Source organism: Theropithecus gelada, chromosome 4, assembly GCF_003255815.1.
Source record: "Theropithecus gelada isolate Dixy chromosome 4, Tgel_1.0, whole genome shotgun sequence".
Taxonomy (NCBI): domain Eukaryota; kingdom Metazoa; phylum Chordata; class Mammalia; order Primates; family Cercopithecidae; genus Theropithecus; species Theropithecus gelada.
Genome location: NC_037671.1, coordinates 134,124,505 through 134,150,116, shown reverse-complemented (window position 1 = coordinate 134,150,116; position 25,612 = coordinate 134,124,505). Strand labels below are relative to the sequence as shown.

The following is a 25,612-nucleotide window of genomic DNA, read 5'->3' as shown; positions in this document are numbered from 1 at the left end:
ATGGGACAACTTTGGGGCCAGAGTCTTGAAAGTATTAAAATTCTGAGTACCAAAGAAATTTTTAAACAATTTTTCCAAGATGGCAGGTTGGAGGCAGTGTTAGCATGCCTCCCCACTTGGAAAGACAAAATAATGTGTAGAGATTCACACTATGAACGTTTTTCCAAGAAGCAACATAGGGACTGAACAGGAAAACTGAAAGAAACCACAGACCCTTTGAAAGAAGCAGCGGGCTACAGCCTACACTAGGAGCCAGGCAGAAAACTGAGACAGTGAACCCGCTCCACATTGAGCACACTGCTACTACAACCAGCAACTGAGAAAGCCATCATCTAAAGATGGTAACCTCGGTGGTAACCGAGGAACTCACGCACAGAGGCTTCACCCCTGAAGGAACCCAGAAGTTACCAGCAACTATAAACATAAAGTCACATCCTCAAGGAGGAAAAAAGAAATTTTAAAAAACCAGTCAAATCCAAAATAAATTCAAAAATAATTAGAAGAAATAGTCTACCTAAATGAGAAGGAACCAGAAAAATAATTCTGGCAACATGACAAAAAAGGGTTCTATAACACCCCCAAAAATGTCAGATATTTAAAACTTTATTGTGTTACTCGATGAATGTCAACATACAATACCAACCAATATCAAGCCATTACAAAATATTCCAGATGATTTGTTAATAGTGTCTTTTGTTACATATTTTACATGTATAGTAAAAGGGAATGTTTTCTTCCTTAGAATGTTGTTAGAGATGATGAAGAGATTAGTGAGGAAGAACTGGAAGAAGACAATGATGATATTGAAAACATCCTTGAAGATGAGTTTCCAAAAGATGAGGAAGAGATGAGTGGTGAGGAAGATGAAGAACAGGAAGCTGATGCAATTGAGCGCCTGAGAGGTGAACTAGGAGAAAAATTTGAATCAGATACACATAATTTACAAACAATACAGGTTATTACTTTTCCTTCACTTTTTATAATTCAAAAAGTAACATTTGAGAATCAGACTAAAGCAATTTAGTTCATGCCATTTTTTAAACATTTCAAAAATGCATATTTTAGGGCTGTATTTCCTTTTATCAGTATCATTTAACAATTATGCAGTAAGTCCATAATTTAAGAGCAACGTGGAAGCCACAGAGGGTCAGAGTAAGTTTAATCACCAACATGCAGCCACTTGGAAGCTGAAAATTATTTGTGTTCTGGACTGAAGTAGTCAGTCACCAGCAGTGTGTACATGCTGTGACTAAATACTACCAGCCTTTTTCTCACTAAATATATTTGTTTTTATGACTTTTCTTATCAGGATGAACTTGAGAGGTATTTGATACCAATAATTTCCATTAATGGAGCTCGGAAAAATCACATTGTACAATATACATTGAATATGAAACTGAAACCACTGGTGGAAAATCGTGCAAGCATTTTTGAGAAATGTCATCCGATATCAGCAGCCCTTGCCCAGAAAATGCTCAGCTTTACCTACAAGTATATAAGCTCATTTGGCTATTGGGACCCCGTAAAGGTAATTTCAGCAAATGCACCTGAAAGCCATGTTCCTTCTTTATTTTTTTCAAAGGTATGTCTTTCTTAAAAGGAAAAAGACTGGATAATTTCAAAAATTGTAAGTATTGTATAGTAGTCTCATCTAGCTATAAAAATACTTTGGAATTTAAAATGGAATCATTAAACTTTCAACTTTTCTTTTATCACCAACTGTATAACATAGAGCAGACACCCCTACCTCCCCCTGAGTTTCTCCTTATCTCTAGCCTTTACTCCCATCCATGGACTTCACTCTAGCCCAAGAATTACAATGTTGACACTACCATTGATCTGTAGCAACTGTCTTGAGGTAGCTCTCAGGGAGGAGCAATATCACCATACTGTTTCACACCTACTCTGTCAAGTCCAGGGATGGCTGACGCTTGCCCATCTGATGCTATAAAAAGATATTCAAACATAGCATTGATCAATTGCCCAGTCTTCATCATCACCAATGCAAAGATGTGGAACCACTCCTCCAACTTCATTCCTACCCACACCTTAGGCTGCCTTTTAGGTGTATTTTTCCCTTTCATGATAGCTCTTAATGTGTATGTGAGTGGGATTTGAACTGTACAAAAATACAGAAGAGAACCCAGTGGGGTTTGCCCTACTAGAATACTCCAAAAGATAACCCAAGAACCCAATTGTATTAGTCATCTCTGGCTGCCATAACAAAATGCCACTTGGTAGCTTAAACAACAGAAATTATTTTCTCACAGTTCTAAAGGCTAAAAGTTCAAGATCAAGGTACCAGCAGGGTTGGTTTTTCTGACAAGGCAAGACCTCTCTCCTTAACTTGCAGTTGGCCGCCTTCTAACTGTGTCCTCACGTGGTCTTTTCTGTGTGCCTACCCCGGTGTAAGGACACCAGTCCCACCAGATTCAGGTTCCATCCTTCTGACCTCATTTAACCTTAATTACCTCCTTTATTAAAGGCCCTGTCTTCAAATACCGTCACTTTGGGTGCTAGGGCCTCAAACAGAAATTGAGGAGGTAAGGGAGAAACAATTCAATCCATAACATCACCTTAGGAATGGACCTCTTAGTGAGGATAAATTGGTCTGTGAATAAATGCAAACCTCTTAGGCTCTTTGACAGAAACATTCAGTATACACTAAACACACTATAAAGGAAGTAGAAGGACTATAATTGTCATAAACTGAAGGCCAATTAAGAACTATTCCATTGATTACATACGGCTGTAAAATAATGTGTACTTTTCCACAGTTGTTTAATATTAATTGTTGATTATAATTAGTTTTCCTATTCTGTAAGGAAATTTTTTTCTTGTGTTATGAATTGCTTTTTTCAAATGTATTTCAGGGAAGTGCTGTATAAATTCAAACTAACTTTCAAATTCAACTGTGTATATGTTGCAGCTAAGTGAAGGAGAGACAATCAAGCCAGTTGAAAATGCAGAGAATCCAATTTATCCTGTAATCCATCGTCAGTATATTTATTTTTTATCTAGTAAAGAAACAAGAGAAAAATTTATGAAGAACCCAATCAAATATATCCGCCAACCCAAACCTAAGCCTACTGTGCCCATTAGGATTATAATTGTGGGGCCTCCAAAATCTGGGAAAACTACAGGTGAGCGTATGTTTGCCTTTGTTTCCCTCAAGCATAAAAGAATCTGCTTGTTGACTATAACAGGTCCATTACCCGATGCACATGGCAGGTCAATTCACCAGGACACTGGGCTGCAGCAGAAAAAGACATTTAATCATAGGGTGGCTGAGTGAGGAGACAGGAGGAAATCTCAAATCTGTCTCCCTGAGGAATTTGGGGCTAGGGTTTTTAAGAGTTTTGGAGTGGGCTGAATGAAGTGCAAAAATCATTGATTGGTTGAAGAATGCAGGTTGAAGTCATGGGACAGGGAGATGAAGAAACTGAATTCTCCTGCTGATTCAGTTCCTCTGTGGGGGTCTTTAAACCTCCTGTTGGTGTCAGCTATTCTGCTGACATTTAGGTTCTGCTTAAGGAATTCCTTAACAAAAGCCTTATTAGTCTAACATCAGAGATCCTATCTATCTTAAACAGAAAGCCTTATGAGTTGAACATCAGAAATCCTGTTTATAGGAATGATGGGGATGCCAGTGGTCAGTAACTACGCTATGTGACTTTCAGTTACAAGTAACTGGGTCAAAGCTGCAGCCTGATTCAGGCTTATTATAACTATATTTCTGTCCAGAATTCTTGTTAATCCTGTGAGAATGACTTCACCCTGAAAACTAGTGCCACTTTTCAGAAAACCAACTATCAAGATTGACTCAAAACAAGATAGAAAACCTAAATAGACCAATAACCATCGAAGAGAAGGCATTCGAAAATATAACCCAACTCTGAAATGGCCCAGGATCAAATTGTTTTAGACAAAAATTATAGCAAATTTTAAAAGAATTAAAAACTCAAGAGATAATGCCTGTATTTTTATAAGCTCTCCCATAGCAAGGAGAAAGAGTAAGTTTCCCAACTTATTTTTATTTTCTTTTTTATTAAGGAATATGGTTCATACAGCCAAAAAGGCATATAGGATACAAATCCATTTTTTAATTAACATGACCCTAATATCAAAACCTAACCAAGACAATGCAAGAAATTACAAACTAATATTCATAATTATAGTCAAATATCCTAAGTATATAAAGTATATGAACATATTTTATAAATATAATCTACTATACTAGGCACAGTGGCTCATGCCTGTAATCCCAGCACTTTGGGAGGCCAAGGTGGGAGGATTACTTGAGCCCAGGAGTTCAGGACCAGCCTGGGTAACATAGTGAGACCTCATCTCTTCAAAAAAATTAAAGCATTAGCTGGGCATGGTGGCACATGCCTGTAGTCCCAACTATTTAGGAGACTGAGGTGGGAGGACCACTTGAGCCCAGGAAATTGAGGCTACAGTGAGCCATGATCATGCCACTGTACTCCACCCTAGGCAACAGAGTGAGAGCCTGTCTCAAAACAAGTAATAATAATACATAATTTTCTTAATCATTGCTGGAAAGGCATTTGATAAACTGTATTCCTGTAATGTTTTGTGTAGCTTTGGACTTTAGGGCAAATAGTCCAAAACTTGGTTGGTTGTAGTATTTCAACATGACATGATAACAAAAAGAACAGTGGGTGGTTACAATCAGAACAGAATGGAAAGGGCAGATATAGGATACATTTCCAAGGAAAACAGTAAGTCTTAAAGATTGACTGAATAGAGAACTCTTTGTTCTCTTTTTTAGAGAGAGAAGGGAGTTTTATGTTCCAGCTCTTCAGATGAAAAGTTTATTTTGGCTTTATAAAGTTCTTAACGTGACAAAAGAGTCTATAATTGTTACAGGAAAGGGGTCCAGAACCAGACCCCAAGAGAAAGTTCTTGGATCTCGCGTAGGAAAGAATTAAAGGCGAGTCCATAGAGTACAGCGAAAGCAAGTTTATTAGGAAAGTGAAGGAATGGCTGCTCCATAGACAGAGCAGCCCCAAGGGTTGCTGGTTGCCCGTTTTTATGGTTATTTCTTGATGATGTGCTAAACAAGGGGTGGATTATTCATGTCTCCCCATTTTAGACCACATAGGGTAACTTCCTGACGTTGTCATGGCATTTGTAAACTGTCATGGCACTGGTGAGAGTGTGGCAGTGAGGACAACCAGAGGTCACTCTCATTGCCATCTTGGTTTTGGTGGGTTTTAGCCAGCAAAAAACAGATTCATTACTGCAATCTGTTTTATCAGCAAGGTCTTTATGACCTGTATCTTGTGCTGACCTTCTGTCTCATCCTGTGACTTAGAATACCTTAACTGTCTGGGAATGCAGCCCAGCATGTCTCAGCCTTATTTACCCAGCCCCTACTCAAGATGGAGTTGCTCTGGTTTGCGTGCCTCTGACATAATCATATCCTAAATGTTCACAAAGATAATGATGTTTTCCAAAGACAGCAGAACATTGACATGCAAAATGAGATCCCACATCCAGAGCACAAAGTGAAAATGTAGATTACCTGATATCTCATTTTTTTGTTGAAATGGTGGTTGATTTTTAAACAAGGTGTCAAATTTTAGGAGCTTAATTATTGTTAGAACTTTAAAAAAAAAAAATATCTCGTTCCAGCATTTGTGCAAAGCTGAAGTTACATGCTCTGTGGCTCTCACAGGAACTTCCTTATTGGATGGTCCTGATGGTGGTCCCTGGTCAATCACCATCCTCATGGGATGAGTAGGGTCGTCAGTATCCTCCACCCACTGCTATTTCCACACAGTGCTCAGGCAAAGAATATACACACAACAGAGCACACCCACGTTTACTAGCTACTAGAATCCATTTATCTATCTATTGTCTCACTCAGGAGAAGCCAGTGTGAGTCTTCCTTCAGCCAATGGCAACATCTATGTAACCTTGGACAAATCAGTTCCCCTCATCTATAAAATCAAAATTTCAATATCAATTCCACCCACCTGATGAAATAGTTAAAAATATCAAATAAAGTCATGGAAGAAAAATTCCTCATTGGCTGTAAGTCACTATTGAAATGTCAAGTGTGCCATTATACATTTTAAAAATTATTTCTGGCCGGGCGCGGTGGCTCAAGCCTGTAATCCCAGCACTTTGGGAGGCCGAGACGGGCGGATCACGAGGTCAGGAGATCGAGACCATCCTGGCTAACACGGTGAAACCCTGTCTCTATTAAGAAATACAAAAAACTAGCCGGGCGAGGTGGCAGGCGCCTGTAGTCCCAGCTACTCCGGAGGCTGAGGCCGGAGAATGGCGTGAACCCGGGAGGCGGAGCTTGCAGTGAGCTGAGATCCCGCCACTGCACTCCAGCCTGGGCGACAGAGCGAGACTCCGTCTCAAAAAAAAAAAAAAAAAAAAATTATTTCCTAGAGTATTAACTGAGATCTAACTGTATAGGTTATGCAATGCTGATTGCATCATGGAGTCCATAAATGGACAGAAAGGAGAATGATATGATTCAGTGAAACAGGAGTGTTATATTGTTATTTGGGGCATACTACCAGATATTAAGAGTACATATAAGATGACTTGCAAAGCTCTCAAAAATTTTGCTACCTCATGCAGAAGAAAGAAAACCCTTAAAATTGGTTTGTTAAAGAAAAAAAAAAAAAAGCAGATTTGGCGCATTAACCAGATCTATCAGCCACAGACCTGAAGTACTGTTAATGACTGACCTTTGACAGTTATTAGTTCCATAAAATATGGCAATTTTAATTTTTGAAATTTCATTGAGAAATGTGAAAATTAGCTTGCTGTTGATATAATCAGCCAGAGTCTAAAACTAAGGTGAACTGATAAATTCGTGAAATGAAATAAATTTAGAGTTTTGTTTTTCACTATCTGTTGGGTACTACTGTTCTGGTATCTTTGGGTTGGATCTTTTCTGGCTTGAAACCTCTGTGGCTGCAGCAGCTTTACCCAAATTCTTGTCCTGCATCCAGGAAGAATGAGGTAGGCAGATAACTGAACAGTGAAAAAGACAAATGTGAATTGAGTGTTACAGCAGCTCAGAGGAGACCCACAGTGGGTGGCTCCTCTGTGCAGGCAGGTCATCTGTCCAGTGTTCAGTTCTCAGCAGAGAGGAGGCCCTGGAGAGGGTAACTCCTCTCTGCTCCTGGTTGTCCTGATGTCTGCTGCTCTCAGCAGAGAGGAGGCCCTGGAGAGGGTGGCTCCTATCTGCTGGCAGGGCATTCTGCAGCTCTCAGCAGAGAGGGTAGCTCCTCTCTGCAACTGGTGGTTCTCTCTGCAGTTGGTCATCCTGTCCTCTCCAGCTGTCAACAGAGAGGGTACTCCACTGTCAGCAGAGAGGGTACTTCTCTCTGCAGCTGGTCATCCTGTCATCTCTCTGCCCTCTTCGTCCTCTGGTCATCCTCTCCCTGCTCTGGCTGAGCCCAGGGCTTTTATGGACCTCAGAGGGGAGGAAGTGCCTGCTGATTGGTCCATGGGTGGCCCTGGGTAGGCCCAGAAGAGGCACCTGGGGCCTTACTGGGGACCCACCCCCTTCTGCCTAGGAATCAATCTGCCACCCACTGCTATTTATGGCCCCTGGGCTTGGCCCCAACCCCTGCTCAGAGATGGGAGTAGGGCCAGGAGCAGAGAGAGGCCAGACAGTGGGAGCAGACACCACTGAGCCTGCAGGGGTTGGGGAGGTTCCCAGGCCCCTGAGGATGCAGGCTGCAGAGATGCAGAGATGCCTGGGTCCTGCACCTGGGAGAACCCCCCAAGCTGCACCCAGGGAGCTCCCATCCTGCCAACTCAGAAGGGGCAGGGTTCTGGCTTGTCCATGGCTTCTGCCTGCTCCCTGGAGCAGGAGGCCTAGAGTTGCAGCTGTGAGTCAGGCGGCTGCAGCTGCACCCAAGAGGGCAGATCTTACCTGCTCCTGGCTGCCTCCAAGAGCACAGGGAGGCTCAGACCCACAGCAGCAGTTTAAGTGTCTGTAGCCACGCCCAGGAGGATGGGGCTCCTGCCTGCTCCATAGAGCAGGAGGCCTGGGTCTGCAGCATGGTTTGGGCAGCTGCAGCCAGCGTGATGGCAGCAGCCACTGCCATCACCATGTTTGCTACTTGGGAGACGGGATCATTAGAAGCCCAAACCTGAGCATCATGCAATATACCCATGTAACAAAGCTGCACATGTTCCCCTTGAATCTAAATCACTTAATTTAATTTAAAAGTTTTATGTTTTTCAGTTGCCAAAAAATTTACAAGCGAATATGGGTTAAAGCATTTATCAATAGGAGGAGCTTTGCGTTATGTACTAAACACTCACCCGGACACAGAGCTGGCACTTATGTTAAATTGGCATCTTCATAAAGGAATGACAGCACCTGATGAACTGGCTATTCAAGCCTTAGAACTTTCTCTGATGGAAAGTGTGTGCGGTACTGCAGGGTAAGTGAATGGGGTGAGAGGATGGGACAGAGGGAATTAAATCTTTCAAGAAACTGCTGGCTCATGATTTAAAACACTTACATAGGGCTTACAGCTCTTATAAAAGGGTATGATCTACTTCTCTCAAACTCTGGACACCTATATGGTTACATATTTGAATTTTCTGTCAAGCAAAAACTTGGCTTGAAAATTCACATGCCAGATTAGCAGGCAGGCCCCTTCACTCTCTCCAGCAACCCCTGAGTGGTCCAAAAGGCTTCAGACTTAAACAAAGGAGGCCAATGTGACTTCTACACTCCAGGAGTTCTTCTCACTGCCCCATGAAGTGATGGAGAAGTGGCCCTCCCCTGTCCCCCAGGTGCTGGTCCAATGGAGATGGTCTGTGTCTGGCCCAGCATTCTGCACAGGTAGCAGTGCCTCTCCCTTAACACCACATTTGGACAAGAAAGCTATGCACTTGAGCTGTCGCTTCCATTTACACTTCTCACCTTTGCTCCTCCAGCATAGCCACGGGCCATACCCAGTAGTAAAAGCCCTCCCCATGAAACCTGAGGCCCTGGTCTTGAGCACAGTTCACTGACCTAGAACCCCCCTAATTTACTCAAGGTTTTCTATTAGGAGCCTCCTTGCCTTTCCTTATCTGTGACCCATAATTAAGTCCTTGAACAGTTCTCGTGAGTTCATTTATTGGGGAGCAGCTTCTGGTTTGTCAGACTTTATCCCCAGAAAAGGCCCCGGGTCTTACCCAAATTGAATTATCTCCTCCCTGGTGTTCAGCTTTGCATAAGAAGGACCTCAGTGAGGCAATCATGGTTGAGTCAAAAAGATTTCATTCCACCTTAATACCAGGACAATGACTGCTCATTCACCCAGAATTTCCCTAATCCTGAGGGCCACTCAAGTGACTCTTCACAGAACAAGTAAGTTGAGCTACTCTTGATTAAAAAAACAACAATGGCACCCTCATACATTCTCTATGAGGCCAGCCTAGCCAACAATCCCCTCTGCTGTAGAATTGTAGGCCAGTGCCTAGAGACTCAGCTGTTATTTTAAAAAAAAAAAAGCTTCAGTTGAATTAAATTTAAAGGAGTTTAATTAAGCAATGAACAATTCACAAATTGGGCAGCCCCCCGAATGACAGCAGATTCATAGAGACTCCAGCGCAGCCACATGGTGGAAGAAGATTTATAAACAAAAAATGGAAATGATGTACCGAAATTGGCAGTGAGATACAGAAACAGCTGGATTGGTTACAGGTTGGTGTTTGCCTTATTTGAACACAGTTTAAACACTTAGGAACCCATGAGTGGTTGAAGTACAGCCACTAGGATTGCCCAGGACTCAGTTATTGTTATAGGCACATACTCCTAAGTTAGGTTTTCAATCTTGTCTGACTATTAAGTTAGGTCACAGTTCATCCACAATAACTCAGATACAGAAGTGTGGCCATATTTAGTTTGCTTTAACAGCTGGAAAGCACTGAGGCAGGGCATCCTGTGGCTTAGGCCAAACCAAGCTCCCTGATGACCACCTGACGCCAGCATGCCCAGCTTGCTCCCACCTCACAGGGAGTTTCCTGACCTTGGGGGCTAGATACTATAACCAGCCTTTTTTTCCCCTCCTCTCAGTTTGTTAGTGACAATCTCATTATCTCAATTTATTGAACTAGTTTAAATTCTCCTAGCCATTTCTGCTCAGAGGCATGCATTATGGGTCCTGATGGAATGATTCCCACCCAAATATTATAGGGCCGCTCTCACCAACTCTCCCCCAGCTGCACTTTCAGGCTTCTCACAGAGCATTTACTGCAAAAAGCAAGCTTAGAGCACACTTTTTTTTCCATATTGGCTTAGTCTCTGACTAAAATACTACTTCTTGAGCATCTAATATGTACCAGGTCCTACTCTAGTTGCTTTACATACCTGGTCTCCAATCTTTAAAACAACTCTAAGAGTTAAATATCATTTTCTCTCAGAAAGTTCAAACCAGATTTTAAATCTAAAGTTATCTGTCTGTAAAGCTATACTCTTTCATGTTTAGATTAATAGCACCAGTTGAACACAATGTTCAAGGTACTGTGGGAGTTATCTCTCAAATTCTGCCAAAATCTATCTCCAGCATGCTGAGTGTAGAAATTCAGAGCTCTTTCCTACGCCCACCTTCTGAACTATGTTTGGATGTGTCCTGCCCACCTCATGGCTCTTGGCCTGACTGAGATTAAAGATGCAGAGATGAAGAGGGCAAAGTGTGAAGAAAATAAATTGAGTTACATAAGGAAAAGCATGGGGCTACTCCTAAAGAGACAGACTGGTTCCAGAAGACAGAAAGGAAGTACAAGAGAAAAAGAAATGTGGAATTTTAATTTTCATGTTTTTCCTTGTTAGTGTTGTCATCGATGGATATCCTGTAACTAAACATCAAATGAATCTCTTGGAAGCCAGGTCAATCATTCCCATGGTCATCTTTGAATTGAGTGTGCCTTCCAAGGAGATTTTCAAAAGATTGCTCCTAGAAAAAGAAAATGAACAAAGGTAACGTGCATGATGAAGACAACAAAAAAGGAATAAACTTTAATCATACAGAGGAAAAAGATATGTTTTGAACAGCTTTCTCCATACTTTCTCTGTTTCTCTATTAGATTGCCTTATCCATTGCACAATAGCACACAAATTATAGCTGTCCATAATGTAAAGTATCAGAAAAATATTGGTGAGATTAGGCAATACTATCAAGAACAGCATCAGAACTGGTATGTGATTGATGGATTTCACAGCAAGTGGTGGGTATGGAATGAAGTCATTAAGAATGTTCAAATGGTGAATAAATATATGCAGACATACCTGGAGAGAATAAAAGCAGGTAAGAAAGCACTTTTTAAGGTAGAATAAAATACTAATTTAAAGTGTAAACATGCCTGACTCATGTTACTGTAATTCATTCCATTTGAACATGAGTCAGGCATGACTTCATCAGTATTTTATATATATAGTTATTATTCAATTATTGTGATGCTATGGTCTGAATATTTGTATCACTCAAAATTCATATGCTGAAACCGAATCCCCAGTGTAATAGTATTAAGAGGTGGGACCTTTAGGAAGTGGTTAGATCATGAGGGCTTGCCCTCATGAATGGGATTAGAGCCCTTATAGAAGAGGCTCGAGGGAGCCAGGTTGCCCCTTCTACCACATGAGAATACAGCGAGAGCACCATCTATGAGGAACAGTGCCTCACCAGATACCAGATTTCCTGGTACCTTGATTCTGGACTTCCCAGTCTCAAAAACTGTGAGCAGTAAATCTCTGTTGTTTATTAATCACTCAGTCTGTAGCATTTGGTTATAGCAGCCAAAATAGACTATGACATGTGGGCATGTTTGTCCTAATAAATGACTGCCGCTACCCAAGCTATCATTTATTGAATGCCTCTGTGAATCTAGGACATAAAAATAATGCATGATCTCTCACTAAAAGGGTATATAGTGTTTGGAATAGTAAGAAGCTATTTTTCAGAATGTGTGGAGTAGTTATATGGGTCCATGATTGCAGAGCAAAATTTGATTTAGGAATCTAGAATTAAAATTATTTTTACTATTTACACCCATTATAGTATGATGTAAATGTTGAGTCCATAAAAAAAAAAAACTGAACTTGCTCATTAAAATGTCTTTTAATCTATATTAGGGATTCACAGAAGCACATGTTTGATTATATATTCTCATTAGTTTCTTGACTGTTCTCTGAAAATACACAAAATACAAGGAAAGTTATCAACATCTAATATCTCTAAAAAGAGTGATGACTACAAAGATATGATCTGTAGGGGTCTCACAGACATCTGTTTCATGATTTTGTTTAACTTCAGAAACTACAGAGAAGGTATGATGAGGTTTATGGGAGCAATGTGACTAAGAGAATCCTGTACAAAGAAAAATGCAGTGAGGATTCCAATAATAACTGCATCACTGTATCTTCATTTGCTTCATCATGTGGGCATAACCAGTATCTCTGGTTCCTGTTTGTTTACAAATCTGTTTTCACCTACAGATCATAAGGCATGAAGATAAAAGTGCAAGGGAAGGGAGAATTGAGTTTTTAGAAATATCTCAATAAGCTCTGGATGGGATCGCACTGGAAAACACTCCACAGCAGACTTTGAAGCGAAAGCTGTGCCTCACTCATCTTTCTGTTACTCTATTTCACCCTCCCTGTCTTAGACTGGGTTCCCTAGAAACAGACTCAAGATGAAAAGTCACGTGCAGAAGTTTTACCAGAAAGTACTTTCAGGAGTAGAGTTGCCAGATTTAGCAACTAAAAACACAGGACACCCAGTTTGTTTTTCTTGAAGGAATCTCACTCTGTCACCCAGGCTGGAGTGCAGTGGTGTGATCTCTGCTCACTGCAACCTCCCCTCCCTGGGTTTGAGCAATTCTCGTGCCTCAGCCTCCTGAGTAGCTAGGACTACAGGTGTGCACCACCACGCCTGGCTAATTTTTTGTATTTTAGTAGAGACAGGGTTTCACCATGTTAACCGGGCTGGTCTCAAACTCCTGACCTTGGGTGATACACCCCCCTCTGCCTCCCAAAGTGCTAGGATTGCAGGTGTGAGCCACCATGCCCAACTGACACCCAGTTAAATTTAAATTTCAGATAAACAATAATTATTTACTATAAGTATATCACAAATAATTGCATAGGGTATACTTATACTAAAAACTATTAAAATTCAAACTTAACCAGGCATTCTTTAATTTTTTTTTTTGTTTTTTTGAGAGAGGAGCTTGCTCTCTTCCCCAGGCTGGGGTGCAGTGGTACAATCGTAGCTCACTGCAGCCTTGATCTCCTAGTCTCAAAGGATCCTCCTGCCTCAGCCTCTCCAGTAGCTAGGACTACAGGTGCATGCCACCATGCCCAGCTAATTTTTTTAATGTTTTTATAGAGTTTGGAGGGGGCATTCTTACTTTGTTTCCCAGGCTGGTATCAAACTCCTGGCTTCAAACAATCCTCCCACCTCAGCCTCCCACAGCACTGAGTTTATAGGCGTGAGCCACAGCACCCAGCAGTGTCCTTTATTTTATCCAGCAACTCTAATCAGGAGATACGCCTGTGGACAAGTCAGGATGGTCCAATTCGGTAGAGGGAGAAACTAACCTGCAGTGTGGTGGGAGCAGAAGCCCTCAGTAGATCCTGGGGAAACACTGGTTCTGGGAGGGACCTTCAAAATGTCCCCAGAGTAGGGGGAGGGTCCAGGCTTTGTATCCTCTCCACCCTCACATCAGCCTGTCATTGACCACAGGCCTCCCCGGGGGGGGGGGGGGGGGTATAACTTGTGTAAGCTGTGATAGAAGGGCAATTTCCAGTCCAGCTGTGAGCCATCAGCGCCGGGGTGTCCAGCAGCTGCAGGGTGGGTGTGTCAGCCCTGGAGACGGAACTGAGGATCCACTACATGATTCCAGTGCCTGCCTCTGCCACACATAATTTCATCTCAGTGAAATCTGTCCTGTTCTCTTCTGCTTCAGCGTCCCCCTGATAATCTAGCTTGTACTTGATTGTTTGAATTTAGTTTTGATTTTTTTTTCATGCTCTGTTTCTTTTGTATACTGTTCAAATGATCCTCCCCTATCAGGAGGCCAATATTTACCCTGATCAGTGAGATGGTGCAAGGCTGGGGCTAGAGGATTAAAGAGATTCCTCCTGCCACGTTCCGGAAGAGGGTACATAGATATTGCCAGATGTCATCAAGAATATCCCAATAATTAGAAAAAGAGACATTTGGGTGTCTTTTGAGACTTGAAGTCACATGATTCTAAATTACCCTGTCACTAAACCTGTCAGGATTGGTAAGGTTCAGTACATCTGAGCTAAAGAGCAACCTAGGAATAGATAGTATTATAATAGTATAGCACCATCTAGTATGATATAATAATACTTTGTATTTTAATACTATATACCTTAATAATGCTATGTATTATTGTACTGTAGTACTACATGTTATAGTACCACTATAGTATCATAATAGTGTAATATTCTTTGTAGAAAATCAATATTGGGACTTCTTAGCCTTTTCATCTGTATAATAAGCAACAGATAGAATAGTGTATTTGTTATCTATTGTTGTGTAACAAATTAGTCCAAAATTTAGCAACTGCAAATCACACACACACACACACACACACACACACAGAGTTCCTGTGGGTCAGAAATCTGGACAGTTTAGCTGGGTAGTCTCTCACAAAGCTACAGTGAAGGTGTCAGCCAAGACTATGGTATTTTCTGAAGGCTCAACTGGGAAAGGGCCCACTGCCATGCTCACTCGTGTGATGTCGGTAAGATTCCGTTCCTTGATTGTTACTGGACTGAGGACCTCAGTTCCTTGCTGGCTGCTGTTGGCCAGAGGCCACCCTCAGTTCCTTGCCACGTGAACCTCTCCAACATGGCAGCTTTCTTTATCAAGTGAACAACCTGAAAGGGCAAGAAAGAGTGTCCATCTTTTGTAATTGTTTTACTTAGGGCTGCTGAAACAAACTGCCACCAACTGGGTGGCTTAAACAACAAAAATGTATTGTCTTACAGTTTTGGTGGCTAGAAGTCCAAAATCAAGGTGTTGACAGGGCCATGCTCTGCCTGAAGGTTCTAGGGGAGGATCTATTCCATGCCTTTCTGTTAATTTCCAGTGTTGCCAGAAATCCTCAGCATTCCTGAGGTTGTGGATGCATCACTCCAGTCTCTGCCTCTGTCATCACATGGCATTCTCCGTGTGTGTGTGTCTTTGTGTCTTCACACATCACTTTCCTTTCCATATCTGTCTGTTTGTGTGTATTTCTCTGACCCTATTTCCGAATAAAGTCATATTCATAGGTACTGGGGGTACTTCAACATATCTTTTTGGGAAACATAATTCAGGCCATAATGGTAAACTAATCTTGGAAGTGACAGCCCCTCACTTTTGCCATATTCTGTTTATTAGAAGCAAGTTACTCAGTCCAGCCCACACATGGGGGAGGAGATTACACAAAGGCATGAACACCACAAGGCAGGGATCAAGAATACCACTGGAGTCAAGTCAGATCAGCCCACCCTGTGGCTTCCAGTGATACACATGACATGATGATACGGTGAAGGAATTCACAGTCAGATTTATGTTCAGATTAATCGGGCAATTGGGAATGTTAAGTGACAATAATTTTATGTGGTAAGGTTCAAAGTCATTAATGCTCTCCTAGAAAGCGCTTCTGTTAACTCTGTGAAACACGCGCAAAGACGTTCAGGAGATCCCACCCAGCTGGCTCTCAGCTCTTCAGAGAAGACCAGAACCTAACGATATGGTCAGGATTCATTCATGGCTGGTATCCTTTCTTCTGGGACTCAGAAGTTGAGTTGGGGATTCTAAGTGACCTCTGTTGACTCTGATGAGTCTTAGATGTTACCATTTGGAAAATACTGGCACTTTATCAGTTTATGTCCTGAAGACCTTGTTGGGAATAGTGCTGATACCACACTGATGATTCTTTGCTTTTTTTTTTTTTTTTTTTTTTTCCGTCCGAGACCGAGTTTTGCCCTTGTTACCCAGACTGGAGTGCAATGGCGCGATCTCGGCTCACGGCGACCTCCACCTCCCAGGTTCAGGCGATTCTCCTGCCTCAGCCTTCCGAATAGTTGGGATTACAGGCATGCACCACCACGCCCAGCTAACTTTTGTATTTTTAGTAAAGATGGGGTTTCTCCATGTTGGTCAGGCTGGTCTCCTGACCTCTTGATCCACCCACCTTGGCCTCCCAAAGTGCTGGGATTACAGGCGTGAGCCACCACACCTGGCCAGATTCTTTGCTTTCAAGAGATGAATGAAGGATGAGAGTCAATAAGCAATGGTTTTAAATGCCTGCCTTATTGAAGAAGGGCTGTGATGCTTAAAGAAATGCCAGTTAATAAAGATCCCTTCATTTTGTGTATGTTACTTTCCCCCTCCCTGACTCCCTGTTTAAAAGCAGAATTGTGGAGAGATTGCATAATGGAAACCTCTTTGTGCATGGTTTCCCAACCAGGATTACATGTGACCTTTTGAAGAAGTGAAAATGGTAGTTGGTATCAGGGGACATCATCTCCTGGACCCCCACACCCTCTTCCCCAGTACAGGCAGGCAGATCAGTGAGGCAATCATGTGACATGACACCTCTGGCCTGCGATTCCAAAATCCAAAAACCTCTAAAAATATCAAAGTTAGTTATAAATCATTTGAGGGCAAAACTTCACATGAGCTGACATATGGCTATTTGCAATCTTTTTATGAAACCCAGTAAGTGGGGAAGGGTCATCCTATTTGGTTGGAGAAATTTCATCTTATCGATTACAGGGTGCTTCTCCAGACTCCGTGAGGGTGTGACGCATTTCTTTTCTTTCATTTTGTTTGTTTGTTTGTTTGAGACAGTCTCACTCTGTTGCCCAGGCTGGAGTGCAGTGGCTTACTGCAGCCTCCACCTCCCAAGCTCAAGTGATCCTCCCACTTCAGCCTCTCAAGTAGCTAGGACTACAGGCATGTGCCACCACACTGGGCTAATTTTTGTATTTTTTGTAGAGACAGGGTCTCACCGTGTTGCCCAAGCTGGTCTTGAACTCCTGGGCTCAAGCGATCTACCCACCTCAGCCTCCCAAAGTGCTGCAATTACAAGCATGAGCCACTGCACCTGGCTGAGTGCGATGTATTTCTAAAATCTAAAATATTCTGAATTATCCAACATATCTGGCCCCAAGGGTCTTAGATAAGGGATTATAGTTCTGTAATAGTACATTTCAGATGAGATCATTTCTATCCTAACAAACAAAAAAGCAAACTATGATTTATGCTTCATAATTTTAGGGTTAATTTAGGACCTTCCTAGGCATAATCTTTAAAAAAGGTAAAACTTTTCCTTGGTAAAAGGACAACTAACAAAATATACTGGCTATAATAAGTCCACTCATTATAACTAAAATGTATTTAAAAAGTAATTTTGTTTTCTATAACATCTCATATTGCTTTGAAGTCCCCATTCCAGTGGAGTATTAGAGAGAAAACTCTCTTTTTTTATGTGTATACTTACATTTTTGTGCTGGGTAAGCATAGAGAGAAAACTCTTAATCTTGTTCATTACAGGAACTTGGGCACTTTCTTTTTTTTTTTTTTTTTGAGACGGAGTCTCGCTCTGCTGCCCAGGCTGGAGTGCAGTGGCCGGATCTCAGCTCACTGCAAGCTCCGCCTCCCGGGTTCACGCCATTCTCCTGCCTCAGCCTCCCGAGTAGCTGGGACTACAGGCGCCCGCCACCTCGCCCGGCTAGTTTTCTGTATTTTTTAGTAGAGACGGGGTTTCACCATGTCGGCCAGGATGGTCTCGATCTCCTGACCTCGTGATCCACCCGTCTCGGCCTCCCAAAGTGCTGGGATTACAGGCTTGAGCCACCGCGCCCGGCCTGGGCACTTTCTTTTTAAAATCTACCCTTTAGAATAAAGCCAATCACTTTTGGATAAATGTTTGTTTTCCTCCTCTTGGGTGGGATCTGGGCACAGGGAGAACTTTGTGTGAGTAACATCATGTCAACAAAGTATTTGCACTTCCTGAAATCTGGCCCATAGGTTTTTTTAAATGTAGCAGGTTTATAAATGTGCGGGTATACACATATATAAATTTTGTGTGTGTGTGTGTGTGTATCATATATATAGTCTATAATAGCTAAGAACTAAAACAGCCAAAACAATCATCAATAGATAAATGGTTAAGTAAACTACTTGTGTGTTTATACAGTGGAATACTATGCATCGATTAAAAAGAATTAGGTGAATTGGCCAGGCACAGTGGCTCACACCTGTAATCCCAACACTTTGGGAGGCCGAGGTGAGTGGATCACCTGAGGCCAGGAATTTGAGACCAACCTGGCCAGCATGGCGAAACCCCGTCTCTACTAAAAGTACAAAAAAATTAGCCAGCCGTGATAGGTACACACCTGTAATCTTTGCTACTTGGGAGGCTGAGGCACAAGAATCACTTGAACCTGGGAGGCAGAGGTTGCAGTGAACTGAGATTGTGCCACGCCACTGCACTCCAGCCTGGGTGACAGAGCGAGACTCCATCTCAAAAAAAAAAAAAAAAAATTAGGTAAATTGTATAAGCTTATATGAAAAGAGGTCAAAGACCATAACTGACTGATAAAAGCAAGTTGCAGAATAATGTTTATAGTATAGTTGCACAAGCATACTATATGCAAAAAATATATATGTGAATATGTAGAAAAAAGACTGAAAAAAGATACAAATCCAACAGTGATGATTACCTCTCAGGTTAAGTATTGGATTGAAACGACGGAGATATGAATAGTAACTTTTACTTTTTACTCTATTGTTTGGAATTTTATAATGTGTATGTATAGTGCTGTGTATTTAAAATTATTTTAATTTCAAAAATCATTGTGTTTTCTATGAAAAATATATACATAATAATAGTTAATATGTTAATAATAGGAAAAGCTGCCTGCATTGACAAGTTATGTATCACACCTCAAGAGCTGCTTTCTCGCCTGGGAGAATTTGGACAGTTCTGCCCTGTCAGCCTGGCAGAATCCCAGGAATTATTTGATTGCTCTGCAACTGACTCCTTGGAATTTGCAGCAGAGTTCAGGGGGCACTACTATAAAATGAGTTCTCAGGAAAAACTGAATGTAAGTTTGTTCCTAACTCCAAATATTTACTAAGGAAAGAAAATATCTTATCTTGGAATTCATCAGTAGGAAGGGATAGGCACCCCGAAACTTGGTACCAGGAGCCCCATTACTGGAACCTGTGACTCTGGGACCAGTGAAGCCACTCAGTGGTGAGTTCCAAAACTGCATCCCAGGACATAATTTGAAACACTGCAGGAGTCCAGTGTTGGCCTGGGCCAGCCTAATGGCTAGGGAGAGCCAACCGTGAGCCCCATCAATGGAAGAGATGCTGAACATCAAGGGCTCAGCCCACAGGGGATCCAGGGGATTCAGGGCCCAGGGTTGCCGAAGGGAATCAGAGTCAGTAGAAATGAAGCAAGAGCTGACATATGTCTCCTGCACTTTAAATTTTTTTCCATCACTAGAACTCTTTATATACCTTATATTTCTGCTTAATGGAACAGAATATAGATTTCGTCTCATAATGTCCACAATTTGATGATTTTAAGAGATTAGTAGTTGAAAACAAAAAAAATAAAATCAGATGCCTCTGAACGTTTTATTTCCTTGGAGAATTAGAATTGTTGTTCCCTTTATTATGAGATATTTATTTATTCCTGCTTACTTAAATGGTAATCATAGGATTTTTAAAACTGGAAGTGACATTAAAGGCCATGTGTCTGGTCCACCCACTCCATTTTACAGAGCAATACCTGAAGCTGGAGAAGTTAACTCACCTGCCAAATGCACCCAGCCGGTTAATTACACATCTGGACAGGAAGATGGGGCTGGCAGGGGCCTGCTCTCTCCAGTGCCTGTCATGTAGTAGGAGCGCAACAAGTGTTTTTTGTAGGAATGAATGAATGATTGACTGAGATGAGGATAAATCTTGGATGTGATCACTTGGGAGTATTCCTGTAAGGAGCTTCCGGTCAGAGGAGAGGTTATTATACTTTGAGGAGCGGCAGAATGCTGCTACTGAAAATGGGGAGGGTGCAGGAGAGCCTCGGTGGCCTTCTGATTGGCATAGCATTTCTGGTTTAAATCGTCTTGCTACTGGAATTCTTTTTTAATAGAAATTCTTGGAGAACCCAGAATTGTACGTGCCTCCCTTAGCACCTCATCCACTCCCACCTGCTGACATGATCCCCAAAAGGCTGACGCTGTCAGAGCTGAAGAGTCGATTCCCTAAGTGTGCAGAGCTCCAGGGCTACTGTCCAGTGACCTATCAGGATGGAAACCAAAGGCAAGTCCTGGCCTCCATGGAAGTATAGAATGATACTGCTATGCCGAAGAAGCGGTTCACGTAACAATCTTAACGTTTTGGTCATAAGGTCGCTATTGTTTAACTGGAAAAATATTCTATTTCTTCCTTGAGCTACATAGGTAGAAAAATAAAATACTTTTGACATTTTATTTACACAAGACTGCATATTAATTATACAATAGAGGTTTTGTTTTGTTTTTTGGTCTTCCAGATATGAAGCTCTAGTACCTGGTAGCATTAACTATGCTTTAGAATATCGTAATCGTATATATATTTGTGAGAATAAAGAAAAACTCCAGAAATTTTTGAGGTGAGACCATTAAATCACAAATATTTACTGAAAACCTGTGTTGCATGCAACATGCTGGGAACTGGGGAAAGGAGTGTGAGAGTGTGTGTGTGTGTGTGTGTGAACAAGCACTGGTCCCTGCCATCCCAAAGCTGTCCAGGGTAAGATGGACTTTGAGTGCCTGATAACAACAGAATGTGATGGACTTTAGGGTGGGGAAATGCCTGGACTTCTGAGAAAGTGTAGCCCAAAGGTCTAGCTGAATTGTGTGTGGGTGTAAGGTCAGGATAAGGAGTGGGAATTGGCTAGATGACAGGAAAGAGGGACATGTTCCAAACAGAGGGACCTACAACAAACCTGGCCTAGGGTACCTGAACTGCAAGAACTTCAGCACAGCTGGATGCGACATGGAGAAGGGGCTGAGCGAAGGCGAGGCTGGAGGTGGAGGGCAGGGCCAGAGTGTGGAAGGTCAAGTAAGACCACCATCAAGTGTTTGTGGTTTCATGGACTCATACTGTGTAAAGTTTGTGTCCTCATAGTGATCCTGAGGGCAATCCGAGCACAATGACTGATTTTAAGTGAGGTCAGTGTTAGAATCAAATTTACTCTGGAGTCAGACCACTACTAAAGTGTAGACCATGGGTGATGAGGCTGCCAGTGATCTTGTCTGAGATACGATGGCATGTTTGAGCTTATCCATAGTTATGTGGGGAAGGCAGCGGGCTTGGGACCACGCCCTGAGAAACACCAACGCATGAATGTCAGAAGAGCTTACAACGGAAACTGAGAAAGAAGAACCATAGAGACATGAAAGGAGAGCCAGGATGAGGAGGGTTGAGGGAGGTGGAGGGGAGGGATGGCATAGCAACAGGTTTAAATGCTTCTCAGAGGTCAAGCAAGACAAGGGCTGAAAAGCGTTTGAGATTTAGGGCGTGACAGGTCATTCATTGGTAATCTTGCCAAGAACGGTTTTGTCAAGTGACACGAGAGGACATGACTACAGAGCTCCAAGGAGCAGAGCTGAGGAAACTTGAGCTCTTGCCTGTAGTGCAGAGGCTACAAACACAGATGCCTACAGCAGCCAGGAGGTGAGGGACCTAAGGCAAGCAGGCTAGGTGTGAAGACACAGGAGTCAGGGGGCCTGCTGCAAACTGGACTGCACATGGCCGGCTGAAGGGACCAGCAGCTGCCCATCTACTGCTGGAAGAAGCTGGAAACCATTATTGCTGTTTAAATTGTTCACATTCCTAAACATCCATATTTGATTCAAATTTCAAAATAAAATACATGTGGATCAAATCCCATCTATAGATAAAATTTATGTGGTAGCTTACAATCTCTAGTGAAGCCACTGTTTGAAGAAGTTTAATTATAAAAAGAGAAGAGATGTTCGTTTCTGGAAGGCATATAGGATTTAAGGAGTAAAGGTGGTTTTTCCTTTTTTTTTTAATGGGGAATTATGAAGATGTTTAAATGCATATGCACTGGAAGGACCCAATAAAGAAGGAAGTAGCAGAGATGCCAGGGCAGGGAGCAAGCGGGTGCTGTAGTAAGATGCCTGGAGGGAGGGAGCGGTGGGACCAAGGGGCCTCGTCTCAGCTGGGAGGCACCTCCACCGCGGGAAGAGAACATGTGGGTGGCTCTGTTGTGATGGGCTGAGGAAGTCCCATCCCGATGGCTTCTCTGAGTACAGCATGGCATCTGCCTGGGGGTGAGGGGGCATTTGGGAGAGTCAGAAGTTTGAGGAAAATAAAGTTTTATATAATTGCTGTGAAAAATGAGAAAACGGAGACTAGGTGAGTAGGGCTGGGCACCCAGTTGAATGAGTGGCTGTGCATTTCCAGGAGCCCCAGCCTTCCCAGGGCAGAAAAACAAGTAGTGAACTTTATCTTCTAATAATCTCTTGTCTATTCCTATCTATACACACTGAGTACAACTGTGAGCATCCATCTAATGAACTTTGTGTTCTTAGGTCACCGCTGAAATACTGGGAACAGAAGCTTCCACACAAGCTTCCCCCGTTAAGGGAACCGATACTTCTTACTAGTCTTCCTTTGCCTGGATATCTGGAACAGGTTCTTTTACTTAATTTTCTGTTATATATGTTAGAAGAATACAATGATTTCTTCTTTTTAACACTAATTTTCATTTTGGGAACAATAAAATTCAAGGCAGAGTTTTCTGATTTTAAGCTGCAAATTCACTCAGCCTATTTTGTTTGTGTGTAGTGGTTAAATAAAATGTATGAAAATCCCCTGCTTCCATAGCTAATTCCAAAATATCTGCACCAAAGTGAACAGAAAGTAGAGCATCACAAAATTGTTTCCATTTGAATTAGATATGTAGTTTGGTTCTTACATTTGAATTTCAGTGTCTGTGAAACTTTTCATAATTTGAAATGTGCAGATTCAGTCCGTGAGAGGGTCATTCACTCACTACTCGAAAGAGTGGAGTTATAGTGACACAACCAAACCAAAAAGCCCATATTTTGCCCCACATCCAGATAAAGTCAGTTTTATTTACTATTATTTATTTATTCTAGTTAAGTTATATTTTATGTATCCAAGTATAACTTTTTAAGGATAGCAAAACTTAGTAGCAGCCAACAACTATCTTTAGTATTTTATTCATTTTTACTATTTTTAAAGCTTTTTTAAAAAAAATTCTACAAAATAAATGCTTAGGGCACAATATCAAACCTTTGTCAGCAATTCTTAACCAGTCTGATTTTTTCAACTTGCCTATAAGGTTAGCCTTCAGTCTGGTTTAACATCAAAATGCCAGATGAGACCCACCCAGAGGGGAGTATTCTCATGAAGGTCAAATTTTATCAGGAGGGCCTCTTACCTTCTTCTGGGCTCTGGAATCTTGCCAGCACTGACTGTTGTGGTCTCTGGAATTCCTTGTCAGGTGGCCAAGGGTCCTCAGAGTGGGAGGCAGTCTGGCCATTTCTGAGAATGGAAGCAGATACGGGCCAAGATAACGCAAAGCCTAGGGTCCCCTTCTTTCGTCTCTTAACCTTTTGTTATAAAAAATATCAAACATATAAAAATAGAGAGACTTGTGTAATGAAGCCCATATACTCCTATCCATCACCCAGCTGACACTGAGTCAGTTTGTAATTTTCATTTTTCTTAATCAAATGTATTTTGTATTTCTTTCCTGTTGGCTAACTGATCATTTAACCATATTTATAAGCCCCATCCCTACTCCAGGGGACTATTTGAGGCAAAGAAATATTTGCCTTTTTATCTATTGGCACTAAGAAAAGAAACCAAACTCAAGTATACACAAAATTTGAATTGTTCCCTCCCTGCAGGGTATAGCAACTTCTCTAATTAAAGCAATGAATGCAGCGGGATGCTTAAAGCCCAAGTTCCCCTTCTTAAGTATAAGGAGATCTGCACTGCTATATATAGCACTTCATCTCAAAGGTATGTCTTTTTTAATGATTTACTACTCAGAACGAATTTAACATTAATGGTGGTATAAGTGATGAATAGGATTGTTAAACTGAGTTGCCTGCTTGGTGAGAGAGAGAGAGAGAGAGAGAGAGAGAGAGAGAGTGTTAGTAGCAAATACAATACAGGCCAAATATTTTAAATAAAATATCAAAGTTAAAATTCTATTTTCAAAGTAGGGACTATGAGTAATACAGTCAGCTGTCAATAATCCATGCCATAAAGAAGGGTGAATAGAGGCAATTATGACCTAAAACAAATAATCTCCAGATTTTATTTGGGATTTGGATATCTTCTCAACCATAACTATGTAACTAACTCAATCACACATCCAGGTCTCTTTCTCTTTCATTTAATGACTCACTCACTAGCAGAAATTATTCACAATTCTGTGAAATTTTCTACAGCATTTAATCCCAAAGGTTCTGAATATACAAGAAAAAAGTATAAGAAGAAGATGGAGCAGTTTATGGAGAGTTGTGAACTCATAACATACCTGGGTGCCAAGATGACCAGAAAATACAAGGAACCTCAGTTCAGAGCCATTGACTTTGATCATAAGTTAAAGACCTTTCTCTCTCTCAGAAATATAGACCCAATTAATGGGTAGTTTACTTAGGTGATAGCAGCCTGAATCTCAAGAGTTATCTGAAAGTGATAGAGGGAAACTGAGAGAAGTAGATTGAAAATCTGGACCTCTTGGAAGTACTTTTGCCTCCTGAGCAACGTACCATGGCTGCCAGACTTCAGATGAACTCAAAGGTCTGCCAGCCAGGAAGGAGCACTCTTATGGAAACATAAGTTTTAATACAGTTTTAAAATGTATTGCTCCTTGCCTGAACTTTGATGCTTTAACAAAATAAGCATTCTATTTATAATTGCATATAGAAAATTTAAGTAACTTATTTAATAAATGTATTATTTTCCTTTTTAACATTTTCAGTAGAAAAGTCAGTCTCTGTTAAAATTACTCATTAAATGCTAGAAAGCTTTAAGAAACACAATTAACATTCTTATAAATAAAACCAAAATATGGGTTATACATTTTACGTAAGAAATTGTTTGTGAACTTTGTGAACATAAGATACTATCATTTTCCCAATAAAATAAATGGATTTTGCAACAACTGACTGGCTGCCTCTTTTCTTTTTCTTAAGTATTCATTGAAGTAAGCTTCATACCTTATTTTATAATTAGAAATTACCTGGAATTTTAAGAAGGATGAAATCTCGAGTCATTATATGACTCAGTATATGCTAGAGGAAAACTTACTAAATTGAATTTAATGAGATTTTTAAAATAAGAACAATTTTCAGCAGCAATATAAAAAGATCTGGAATATGAAACAGCAAGATTGACTCATAAGAAATAAAGCATATGACCATTAACTGTGTAACCCTGGGTAAATTTCTCTGAGCCTTCATAATCTCTACAATAGATGGTTTAGTTCTTTGATTCCTATAAATTAAATTCAATAA

General features: G+C 41.3%; 1 protein-coding gene across 1 annotated transcript in view; it reads left to right on the top strand.

Moving 5' to 3' along the window:
• AK9 (adenylate kinase 9) overlaps positions 1–25,260 on the top strand; it is a 185,071-nt gene extending 159,811 nt beyond the window's left edge. Inside the window, exons 30-41 of the mRNA XM_025382428.1 lie at positions 743–955; positions 1,310–1,528; positions 2,930–3,143; positions 8,249–8,450; positions 10,835–10,981; positions 11,089–11,309; positions 18,939–19,135; positions 20,194–20,363; positions 20,596–20,694; positions 22,646–22,748; positions 23,993–24,107; positions 24,542–25,260. Coding sequence (XP_025238213.1) covers positions 743–955; positions 1,310–1,528; positions 2,930–3,143; positions 8,249–8,450; positions 10,835–10,981; positions 11,089–11,309; positions 18,939–19,135; positions 20,194–20,363; positions 20,596–20,694; positions 22,646–22,748; positions 23,993–24,107; positions 24,542–24,744 — 2,103 coding nt within the window. The 3' untranslated portion in view covers positions 24,745–25,260. The remainder of the gene's footprint in view (positions 1–742; positions 956–1,309; positions 1,529–2,929; positions 3,144–8,248; positions 8,451–10,834; positions 10,982–11,088; positions 11,310–18,938; positions 19,136–20,193; positions 20,364–20,595; positions 20,695–22,645; positions 22,749–23,992; positions 24,108–24,541) is intronic.
• The last annotated feature ends 352 nt before the right edge of the window (positions 25,261–25,612 follow it).